A 12,003-nucleotide genomic window follows, 5' to 3' on the forward strand; every position below is an offset into this window, starting at 1 on the left:
TTAGCCTTGTGTTTTCCTGTAATTATATTTGCTATTTTTGTTGCTTTTTATGTAGCTATTGCTTGAGAGATGGATTATAGAAATCATGATAGAGAATGGGATGTTCTAGGTTTTTCTTGTGTATTGAAACATGCCATTTTAGCAAGTTATGGATCCTGTAATCTAAATGGAACTCTAGTTATAATATATGTATGTTGAACTTATGTTTTGAATATCTAAATAAATATGGAAACATTGAAGAATGAGACTTAGTAGTTGCATACATAATTTAGAAAGTTGATGTTATATTGCTAAACAAGTTTTTCATAGCCATAGTTTCCTAAATCTTCCCAAAATGAACAAGTCTCCTAAACTGGATAGTTTGAAGAAGCTTAAGATGTCAAAAGTAAGCCTCAAACACAAAATACAAGGCATAAGCCAAACTGTGCAGAAATAGGTATAAGCCAAACTGCAAAATCAACATAACTAAAAGCTAATACAAGGCATAGTGGAATGTCCAAAGTTACACAGTTCTTCACTTCTTTGGCACGATGGAAGGTGGATTAGGGATGAATTTGAATATTCTGGTTGTGGCCGTGCTTGCTGCTGCTAATGTCTCTTGGGTAGCTGCTGCACTTGGTCCTGGGATGACTAGAGGTGGTTGTGGGCCTGTGGGATTTGGCTGACTTTGAGGGGGTAGTGGACTGGGAAATAGTGGAGCTGGTGGTCTGAATATCTTTTGCTTGGGCCTCCTCTTTGATGGAGTTGCTTGAGTTTTTTGGGCCACTGTAGATGGAACTTGGAGTGGAGGTCGAAACGGTGCCCTTCTGGTTATTGGTCCTGGCCTGACTTGGGGTGCTACTGGTGTTGCTGCCACAGGGTTAGAAGGAACTGGGGTGACACGACTTGAGACCTGTGTTGAGACCTGGGTTGAGAAGCATTGTAATTAGTAATAAAGATTAGACAACTTAGTCACTAATTAATTAATAATGTACATTGAACAATTAGTAACTTACAGCAGGTGTTGATTGCTGACTAGGTATGTGATGATCCTGACCAAATGGAGCATCCTGACTAGATGGAGCATCCTGACCAAACAGGAAATAGACACTAAATAAACATTCAATAAGACACATAAATTACTAACCAGTTAAGAAATCAAACAGATTACTCCTTCAGCGAATTACTTACAGTATCAGTTGGAGCTGACTGTGACAGTGGAATGACTACCAATGACTAAGATGTGGAACCTTTCTTGGGCTTCTTTGTCTTAGGTTTCCAATTGGGATCAGATGGAGTGCCCTTGCATGTCTTGTAGTTATGTCCCGTTGAACCACACTTACTACAAGTGACTTTGAATGACCTCTTCAACTTTTCTCCTTGTTGCATCATTGGCTCAGCTGGATCTTTCTGTCTATTGTGCACTTTTGGCCTTCCAATTGGTCTCTTTATGATAGGAGGATCCAGCCTTGAATACTCAGTCCTTGTCCAGAACTCCTCACTTGGCACAGGCTGAATATAATGAGCATATGTCTTGTGTATTGACTCCATGCATAACCATGGATGCACATAATCCTCTGGATGATCATACCTCTTCCTTACTGCTGCTATGGCATGCATACATGGCATGCCTAACACAGAATACAACATCATGAACCAGAACAGAATAAAAAATTAATAAAACATCATTCAGCCAACAACTTAAGATACAGAAAACAATATATTAGAACTAACCAGTCAGCTGCCATTTGTTGCAGGAGCAGGTCTGCCTGATGAGATCCACGTCCACCTTTGTAGCTTTACGACTAACTTTGAAACGCTTACGTGCATCATCACCTGTCCACTCTGCGCGCCATTTATTGCTAGGCCTTATTAGACGCTCCATCCTCTTCTGCTGAACTGGTGCGAGCTTTCCAGTATAATCACTAAGTAGCTCTTTATGCTTAACCATCCTCCGCATCAGATAGCACCTAATTTCTTCACACATTGTGAGGATAGACTTGCTTCTATAGTTGACTATCTTTGAATTGAACACCTCACACATGTTATTCGTGAGGTTGTCCACTTTTGGCCCGTGGGAGAAATATGCCTTCACCCAAGTAGCTAGCTCAAATTTGGAAAGATATTCCCATGCCCTCTGATTAATGCCTTTGAGTTTCTCCATCTGTTCTTTGAATTCGGGTATGGTGGTGCACTTGGCACAATCCCAAACCACCTCCTAAATATACAAATCCTTAAATCGGTTTATGAAGTTTTTCCAAATGTGCATCACACAGTTTCGGTGATGTGCATTTGGCATCACTTCTTTCAAAGCAGGTAGCAATCCCTAACACAGTACACAAAGATTTCACCATTAAACATAACCAGTAATTTCTGAACAAATGCATTATTAAACTAGGCATAACATTGAATAACTATCCAACTGAAGCAGAATTCAGAATGAAATAATTCAACCAGTATCAAGTATATAAAAAGTTATGAATGTTACCTTCTGTTGGTCAGACATGAAATTTCAACCATGAGTCTGCACATCCCCCAGATCCTCCTGAATTAGAGTAAGAAACCACTTCCAAGACTCCTTGGTTTCAGACCTTGCAACTCCATAAGCAACAACATAAAATTGATTATTCGCAACTTGGGCCACTGCAGTTAGGAGTTGTCCACCATAGTATGTTTTCAGGAAGCAACCATCAAGGTGGATTAGAGGCCTACATCAACTCTTGAACCCCTGCTTGCATGCCTCTAACCCTATATAGAGCTTATCAAACACAGAAGGGGATTAAGGAATTGGAGTTACACACAGCTCTGCCCTGGACCCAGGGTTGCTTCTTAGAATCTCAAATAAATAATCCCTCACATTATTGTACTGCTCCCTCTCATTGCCTATTATCTTTTCCCTTGCCTCTTTAACTACTCTATAGACCATTTTGGGATGTTCAGTGAGTGAGAACTCTTCTCTCAGAAAGTCAACAGCTTCATTTGTTCTCATGTGAGGCTGTGTACTCATTCTCTTTTTCACCTTCTTACTAATCCAATGTTGATCAGCATCATTACTCCCTAGGTCCCTTGCACAGGTGTGATCATTTTTGTAAATCTTCACCTGATAGCATTGCAGTGATTTGTTGTATGACAAATGAACTAACCACGGGCACTCATCATCCATGCATCCCACCTTAACTCTCTCCCTGCCATTCTTAATCCACCTAATCTCTCTACCCTCAGCAATGAAAGAGTCTTTCACAACTTCTTTAAATCTCTCTATCGTTGCAAACCTAGTCCCTAACTCAAACCGGCCCTCTCCAAAAGTATAATCATCATCAAATTCAGGAAATGTGTGCTTGCTAGACTCATCATCTGATGATATAGGAGTATGTAAATCCTCATAATGGTAGTCATATATGGGGTTATCATCATCATCTTGGACTGCACTAACATAGAACCTTATAGTTGGATCTCTGTTGGGCTGTTGCTCATTGGGCCCATAATTGGCCTGCTGCTCATTGGGCTCAGACTTGGCTTGCTGCCTTCTATTCACCTCAAATGCCCCTATTCCACTACTTTGTCCCTTCTTTAACCAACTTCTCCTATTCCTATTCACACATGTCTTCTTTGCAGCTGGCTTCTTTGCAGATGGCTTAGTTGGAGTCACAATTTTTTCCTTTCCCTTACTAACTCTCTTCCTTATGCCTGCTCTGTCCTCAGCACTATTATCACCATCATCACTGTCACTTTTATATCCAGGTGGTGGAGGTTTGTAGGACTCATCCTCCATACTCTCGTATCCATCATCTGAAGATAAACTCTGAATCTCTTCTAACACAGGACTCTTGCCTTTGTTTCCACCATCCTCCACAATCTCAGGCTCATCAACAGGGTGGTCAAAGTACAGGTAAAACTCATTCATCTTTGTATTCTTCATTTTGTTCTCTCGCATGGAATTAATCCCTGCATCCCCTGTCAAATTGTGTAGCCCAACTCAACGTCATCACTCATTGGATCATACCAATAAACTGCCTTGTACGACTGGTACCCTAAGCCTTTAAAAAGTGTGATCAAGTCCCCAAAATTCACAAAATCCAGGTCCATTTTGGGAAATTTCTCTACTTTTCTGTTCCGTGGTTACCTGAAACTGTAGGTCGATCTCGGACGAGATCTTCTGTGCTGATCGGAGATGATGTATCCGGCTGTGAGTGGAGGCCGAAGCTGCCGTACCCGACTTATTGAGCTTGGCTGCACTTGTTGATCCTTTGTCACCGGAGGGTGGGGGGTACCTGTAAGAGACTCCGATGCCTAAGTTAGCACGGGTATTAAGCAAGTTTTTTGTAGAATCAGAATATGAGTTATACCTGGGTGCTCCAGTGTATTTATAATGGTGTGGAGTGACCTTTTGGATTAAGATAAGTTAGTTATCTTATCTTATCTTTAGGTGAGGTTAGCTTATCTTCAAGGGAACCGCCTTTATCTCTATAGGCTTGAACTGCCTTTTGGATTTAGGTCGTGTTCCTCTATCTGGGCCTTTTATTGGGCTTTCCTGTTGATTTGGCCGACCTCTTTGAGAAGAGGTTGGATAGCCTGACCTGAAGAGGTTGGTCGCTTTGTTACTGAACATCCTAGGTCGGATAGCTCGACCCAGGGTGTGAACAGTGCCCCTGCTCGAGCTCGGTCTTTCTTTTTGAGGTCGAGTCCTAGTTTTTAAGACTTCGATCCTTCTCTGGTGAAGCCGAACTCGAGCATTTGTCGACTTCTTTCTTTGTAGAATCTTCCTTTTTTGAATGTGGAACGTTTTTTTCTGAAAGCGCGCGCTTTTTGTATTAGCGCTCTGTTCTTGGGAACGTGCGAGGGTTTAATACCTTTATTAATTGTTTTTTAATGCTCTGTTTCCCTTGGCCTTATTTTGAATTTTCACACACACGAACGGTTTTTCTTCTTTGTTTTTCTTTGTAACTTCCTCCTTTACTCTCTCGCTTTCTGTTTTTGCCAAAATTTTGCATTTCTTGTGTGGCGGTGTTGTTCGACGATTTTGCCGACAATTCTGTCATTCCGTCTTCAACTCTTCTGAAGCTTTCCGCTTTTTTTCAGGTTGGTTCTATTTACAGTTTCTTCACTTTTTTCGTTGCTTTGTCTTTGGTTTTCTTTGTCATTTGACTGCATGTTGAAAAAAGCTTGGACCTTTCTATGATCTTTGTGTTTGTTTTGTCGCTGTATTGTGTTATCTCTGATTTTCTTTTTCATTTTTTCGCCTACTCCTGGTATTCTTGTTTGAGGCTTCTTAGGGCTTTGCATGTTCTACTGTTGCTTCTAGCTGCTTTTTGAAAAAACTGAATCTTGCTCACAATTTCAAAAGATTGCCCCTTGATTTCTGCCCTGTTTGGTGGCTTTCCTTGTTGCTGTACCTTTGTAGAGGATGACGATACCCATAATTTAATTTTGCCTTTTGTTCGAAGTGCATTTTCTTGACTTCCTTTTGATGCTTTTGTTGCTTGTTATTTCTGTCTGAGACTGTGAATTTTGGGAGGTAATTATTTTGATGATTTTTGATTTGTAACTCGCGACTTTTCTTCTCAGAGTGTTATCTTCCTGGTAGGTCGTGTAGAGATGTAAACTTGTAGGTTTCCTTGAGTCCTTGCTCCCTAACTTGCCCCCAAAAGGATGCCTCTGGATCTCTAGTGTGAGTCCCGGGGTTTCCTTTTGTTTGTATTGCTCCGAATTGCACTTGTCCGAGCTGTTCTGAGATGTTTTGTTTTTATCCGAGATGTTTTTGGGTTAGTAATCTGTTTTCTTCTCTTCTTGCTGTAGGACTAGTTGACTTCATGTCTTCTCGCAAGAACATTGTTGAGACATCTTCCCAGGTCCCTGAGGGCATGGCTGATTGGGTGGATTCAATGGTTCTTTTGTGTGTTTCTTTGGTTGATTCTGAATTTTATCAGCAGCTTAGGCAATTTCATAGGGTTTGTAGTAGTGCTGGTGAGGAAAAGAATTACGAACTTGTACCTCCCACTTCCAAAGAGAGAGTTTGTTTCTCTACTTGGGTTGCTGGAGATCGCCCTTTTTTCTATGCTTACGATTTCTTTTTTGGCCCGATGAGTATCACACTTCCTTTTACTGATTTTGAGACCAACCTGTTATGGTCCTGTAATGTTGCTCCTTCCCAACTTCACCCCAATTCTTGGGGTTTCATAAAAATCTTTCAATTGTTGTGTCATGGATTCGGTATTCATGCCTCGCAATCTCTTTTCTTCTATCTCTTTGTTTTGACGAAGCCTGGGGTAGTAAAGAAAAAGGCTGCTTGGGTTTCTTTCCGAGCTTCACAGGGAAAGAAGGTATTCTCCATGTTTGATGAATCTTTTCGTGATTTTAAAAATTACTTTTTTAAAGTCCGAGCTGTTGAAGGAGCTCGGCCGTTTTTTCTGGATGAAAATGACGAGCCCGCCTTTCCCTTGGAATGGCAAAAGGACGTGAGGGTATCTAGATATTCATGGGAAATGTTGGATGAGACTGAGTAAGCTTTTGTGACTGTGCTGGAAGAGACCTGGGGTCAGCCTCCCTATCTCGACACAAAGAAGTTTTTAACCAACCCCTCTCTCCTCCGAACTGAGCTGGGTAGTTAATTTTTTTATTTTCCTCTTTTGTCTGCTCCTATACTGTTTGCAAGCTCTTTTCTGATTTGTTAATTGATTCCTTATTGCTTGTGTTTTGCTTTGCAGAGATGATTAAGGATAATGAATCTATGAAGGCCTTCAAAAAGGCGAAGAAGGCTACCGCAGCCAAAAACATCTCGGCCAAGGCGGCTGGGGAGGGATCTTCCCAGGCTCAGTCGAAGCCGGCCGTTCCAAGCTCACCTGGGGCGAGGAAGGTAATCCCGACTCCCCGGGTTCATTTGATTGATCCTCCCCAAGCATCTGTTGCTACTTCTGGCGCTCCTCCCAATAAAAAGCAAAAAACCATTGAGCCTTTCAACCTTGATACCCCTGATTTTGACGCGGTCGAGTTCGTAGATCAGTAGATCGGTCCTTACGGTATCCTCCCTATGGATGATGTTTCACTCCTTCGCCATTTGGACTTTATAACTCGGAGTAGTGTTAAGATGGCGCACATGGGGGCTGCCTTGTACCGAACTGCCCAAAATCTTCCTCTTCATGCCACCAAAGCCTTCATGGAGGAGGCTAAACAGGAGTTTGATCGGATGAAGGGCTTGAATGAGGGGCTCGAAGTGAAAGTGACGAAACTGGAGAAGGAGCTGGAGAGCGAGAAGGCTAGCTCCCTTGCCTTGGCGGCTTCTGTGAGGTTGGCCGAGGACACGGCATTGAGGCATAAAGACAGCTATGTTACATCCTATCGGGAGGTAATGCGTCTGAGGGAGGAGTTGGAGTCTGCCCGAACTGATTACTCCGAGCTCCAAGGTCACCTTGTCGGCAGCGTGAATGCTGCTTATGAGAACCTAAAGGAGCAGGTTCGAATTCTAGCTCCCGAGGTCGATCTGTCTCTCTTCAGCCTGGACAATGGTATGAGGGATGGTAAGATTGTCCCTGATGACTCGGATGATGATGATGTCGAACCTCCCCCTGCGCCTACTGTCAAAGTGTCAACTTCTACAGTTCCTCCAGTTGAGGTCGGTCATCCCGTATCTGATTCGGACTGTCAAATCCTGAATCGGGATGATGGGACTGTGGATGATGTGCCCATTCAGACTCGTCCTCCTTCTCCTCGTGCTGATGTTACTGGGAAGACTTTTGATGTTTAACTGAACTTTTTTATTTTGATTGTGTAGATAGCCCAGCTTGTGGGCTTTTAAACTCTTTATTTTGTAAATTTCATTTTTGCTGACTGTTGACACTTTGTTTAGTTGCTTGTTTAGCAACCTTAGGCTAAAAAAAATAGCTTCCAAGTTCTTGGGGCTATTTTGGGTAGCCCCTTTGAATTTGTTTTTATCACAACTTCGCGCCTTTAGTATCATATAAATCTTTATCTCGTCTAGGCACTTTTTCTAGGCTTTTGGTAGTGCTTGGGGTCTTGTCGCTCGATCTCTTTAAGTGGCTTTTGTGCTTTTGGCTTTGATTCCTTTTGAAAATCTTGTTATTTTGGACCTTTTGTGAGGTCTCTGGCAAGTATTACTTTTTGTAGCCTTTGCACTTTATGTGGATCGACTTCGTCATGTCGGGATAAGTTATTTTGTAATCCTCTTTCTTGGACCTTGTTCAAGTCTCTTTCAGGGATTACTTTTATAACTTCATGTTTTGGACCGACTTCGTCATGTCGGATCGAGTTATTTTGTAATCCTCTTTCTTGGACTTTGTTCAAGTCTCTTTCAGGGATTACTTCTATAACTCTGTGTTTTGGGCCGACTTGGTCATGTCGGGCCCTTTCAAGTTATTTTGTAATCCTCTTTCTTGGACCTTGTTCAAGTCTCTTTCAGGGATTACTTTTATAACTTTATGTTTTGGACCGACTTCGTCATGTCGGATCGAGTTATGTTGTAATCCTCTTTCTTGGACTTTGTTCAAGTCTCTTTCAGGGATTACTTCTATAACTCTGTGTTTTGGGCCGACTTGGTCATGTCGGGCCCTTTCAAGTTATTTTGTAATCCTCTTTCTTGGACCTTGTTCAGGTCTCTTTCAGGGATTACTTCTATAACTTTGTATTTTGGGCTGACTTCGTCATGTCGAGCCCTTCTAAGTTAAAGTAATCCTCTTTTATAGGGTTGGCAAGACCTCTTTCCAGGGTTTACTTATAACTTGGTATGACTTGGTCCGACTTCTTAACGTCGGCCAGTCTTTTAAGTTATTATTTAGCAATCCATCAGGACCTCGTCAAGTCCTTTCTCCGGATCACTTTCGATAACTTCTTGCATTATTCTGTTTTCATCTTTGCCGATTTGTAAAAAGTGGATTAAATCCTCGTTTAGTCGACCTTTAGATGAATTTGGTTTTCATCTTTGTTGGTCTTTATCGTGATCGTGCAGTGAATTTGTTTTTCACTTTCTACCAATCGGTCGCTTTATAATTGGACGATGAATGTTTCAGATTAATGCGTCTTGAGAACTTTATAGAACGTCTAATATATTTTATTTAAAAGAAAATAAAAATATGTACATATAGAGTTTTCTGGATCTCAACTTGGTGCCTCATTAAAAAACCTTTTCAGGAAAAAGAGCGCATCCTATGTTGAGATCTTTTTCCCTCTCTAGCTATAGTACCTTCTTAGGTTGCAGGCGTGCCATGACCTAGGAAGTTCTCGCCCGTCGAGTTCGGATAGTCTGTAGTAGCTCTTCCCAAGTACTTCTATGACTCGGTAGGGTCCTTTCCAGTTTGCTGCCAGCTTTCCTTCTCCGGGTCGAGTTGTTCCAATATCATTTCGGATTAGGATGAGATCATTCTCAGTGAAACCTCTTGGCACTACCTTTTGATTATATCTGGAAGCCATTCGACGTTTTAGTGCTTCTTCCCAGATCCGAGCTCTTTCTTGAATTTCAGGAAGTAGGTCGAGCTCCTCCCTTTGAAGTTGGGAGTTGGCTTCTTCATTGTAATGGACCACTCTAGGCGACCCTTTCTCGATCTCTACCGGGATCATTGCCTCCGTTCTGTATGCTAATCGGAAGGGTGATTCCTTTGTGGTGGAATGTGGCGTTGTTCGATATGCCCATAGGACTTGTGGAAGTTCTTCAGCCCAAGCTCCCTTTGCATCTTGTAATCTCCGTTTTAGCCCGGCCAATATGACTTTATTAGCAGCTTCGGCTTATCCATTGGCTTGAGGATGTTCGACGGAGGTGAACTGGTGCTTTATATTCAAGTCGGCTACTAATTTTCTGAAGCCTGCATCTGTGAATTGGGTACCATTGTCTGTGGTGATAGAGTATGGAACCCCGAACCTTGTGACAATGTTCCTATATAGGAATTTTTGACTTCTTTGAGCAGTGGCATTAGCTAGGGGTTCTGCCTCGATCCACTTTGTGAAATAGTCTACCCCTACTATGAGGAATTTAACTTGTCCCGATCCCTGGAAAAAGGGTCCGAGAAGATCGAGTCCCCATTTAGCGAATGGCCAAGGTGAGGTTACGCTGATGAGCTCCTCTGGCGGGGTGATATGAAAGTTGGCATATTTTTGACATGGTGGGCATGTCTTTACAAATTCTATGGCCTCTTTTTGTAGAGTTGGCCAATAAAATTCCGCCCGAAGTACTTTTTTGGTGAGAGCTTGTACTCCGAGATGATTGCCACAAATGCCACTGTGCACTTCCTCTAAAACTTCCATTGTGTTGGAGGTCGACACACATTTAATGGCTGTTCGAGCTTCGTATTGAAGGTCGAATTCGGACAACTCGACTGCCCATTGTAGGATTCTGCCTGCTAGATCTGTTTTCTGCAATATCTCTTTTATGGGCTGGTTGGTCCGAACCTTAATGGTATGAGTTTGGAAGTACGGGCGGAGACGTCGAGATGTTAGTATGAGCGCATAGGAAAATTTTTCTATTTTTTGGTAGTTCAACTCGGATCCCTGTAGTGCTTTACTAATAAAGTATACAGGTTGTTGCCCTTTGTCGTCTTCTCGAACCAGTGCTGAGGCTATTGCCTGACTTCCTACCGCGAGGTATAATACGAGTGGCTCTTCCCCTCGTGGTTGAGTTAGGATGGGTGGTTGTCCCAGAAAACTTTTGAAGTCCTGAAAGGCTTGTTCGTACTCTGTTGTCCATTCGAACTTTTTTCCTTTTTTTAGAGTGGCGTAAAAGGGGAGAGACCTTATTGCTGATCCCGCTAGGAATCTGGACAAGGCTGCCAACCTCCCGTTGAGTTGTTGTACCTCTTTGACACAAGTTGGGCTCTTCATGTTGAGTATAGCCTGGCATTTATCTGGATTTGCCTCGATCCCTCTTTGTGTGAGCATAAAACCCAAGAACTTGCTAGCTTCTACTGCAAAGGTGCATTTTGCAGGGTTGAGTCGCATGCCATGCTTCCTTATAGTGTCGAACACTTGGACCAAGTCGGACAATAATGTCTCTTCACTTTGTGTCTTTATCAACATGTCGTCCACATAGACTTCCATGATTTTTCCGATATGGTCTGAAAAGACTTTGTTCATTAGCCTTTGATAAGTCGCCCCCGCGTTTTTAAGACCAAAAGGCATTACGATGTAGCAATAGTTTGCTTTTGGTGTTAGAAACGAGGTTTTTTCCTGATCAGGTAGATACATTGGAATTTAATTGTATCCAGAATATGCATCCATAAACGAGAGGTATTTATATCTGGATGAGGCATCTAACAGTGCGTCGATACTTGGGAGTGGATATGGATCTTTTGGGCAGGCTTCGTTGAGATCGGTGTAGTCGGTGCACATTCGCCACTTCCCATTAGATTTTTTCACCAAGACGACGTTGGCTAGCCATAGTGGGTATTTGACTTCTCTTATGAATCCTGCCTCCAGTAGCGCTTGTACCTGTTCTTCCACAGCTTGAGATCATTCTGGCCCAAGTTTTCTTCGTCTCTACTGCATCGGCCGAGATCCTAGATAGACCGCCAACTTGTGGCACATTAGTTTGGGGTCTATGCCTGGCATGTCTGCAGCTTTCCATGCGAAGATATCGACATTATCTCGTAAGAACTGTATAAGTGATTCTCTTGCGTCTTTGTTTAGGATCGTGGTTGTTTTGTCAGAGGTGTTTCCGATCTGAACTTTCTCTACTTCACCTTCAGGCTGTGGACGGAGTTCTTCTCGTCTCTGAACTCCGCCGAGCTCAATTGTGTGGAATTCTTCTCCTCTGCATCTGAGGTTTAGACTTTCGTTATAACAACAGCGTGCCATCTTTTGATCAGCCTTTATTGTAGCTATCCCTTCTGCAGTTGGAAATTTCATGCATAGATGTGGAGTTGAGACTATTGCACCGAGTTGATTTAAGGTTGTCCATCCTATTAAGGCATTGTAGGCTGAACTCACGTCGACCACGATGTAGTCTATTTTGAGTGTTCTAGATTGGTTTCCTTTTTCGAAGGTTGTATGTAGTGGCACGTGTCCCAATGGTTGTACCGAGGTGTC

At 42.5% G+C, this 12,003-nt stretch overlaps 1 protein-coding gene across 1 annotated transcript; it reads right to left on the minus strand.

Annotated features, from left to right (window-relative positions):
* Window positions 1-514: 514 nt before the first annotated feature.
* LOC148547318 (uncharacterized) lies at window positions 515-2,143 on the minus strand. Its single transcript, XM_088495379.1, has 5 exons — window positions 1,714-2,143; window positions 1,230-1,610; window positions 1,171-1,184; window positions 996-1,067; window positions 515-904 (listed from the first exon to the last, which is right to left on the minus strand). Exons 1-5 carry the CDS (start codon window positions 2,141-2,143, stop codon window positions 515-517), a joined length of 1,287 nt encoding a protein of 428 aa, XP_088351505.1.
* Window positions 2,144-12,003: the final 9,860 nt, after the last annotated feature.

Source organism: Arachis ipaensis, chromosome B8, assembly GCF_059453495.1.
Source record: "Arachis ipaensis isolate K30076 ecotype BB chromosome B8, ASM5945349v1, whole genome shotgun sequence".
In the NCBI taxonomy this organism is placed as follows: Eukaryota; Viridiplantae; Streptophyta; class Magnoliopsida; order Fabales; family Fabaceae; genus Arachis; species Arachis ipaensis.

Excerpts from the sequence above, each read along its gene's own strand:
- LOC148547318 (XM_088495379.1), bottom strand. The coding sequence starts at position 2,143 with ATGGAGAAACTCAAAGGCATTAATCAGAGGGCATGGGAATATCTTTCC. Across the intron at positions 1,611-1,713 it reads CAACAAATGGCAGCTGACTG|GCATGCCATGTATGCATGCC; the intron begins GTTAGTTCTAAT and ends ATTCTGTGTTAG. Across the intron at positions 905-995 it reads GTCAGCAATCAACACCTGCT|GTCTCAACACAGGTCTCAAG; the intron begins GTAAGTTACTAA and ends TTCTCAACCCAG.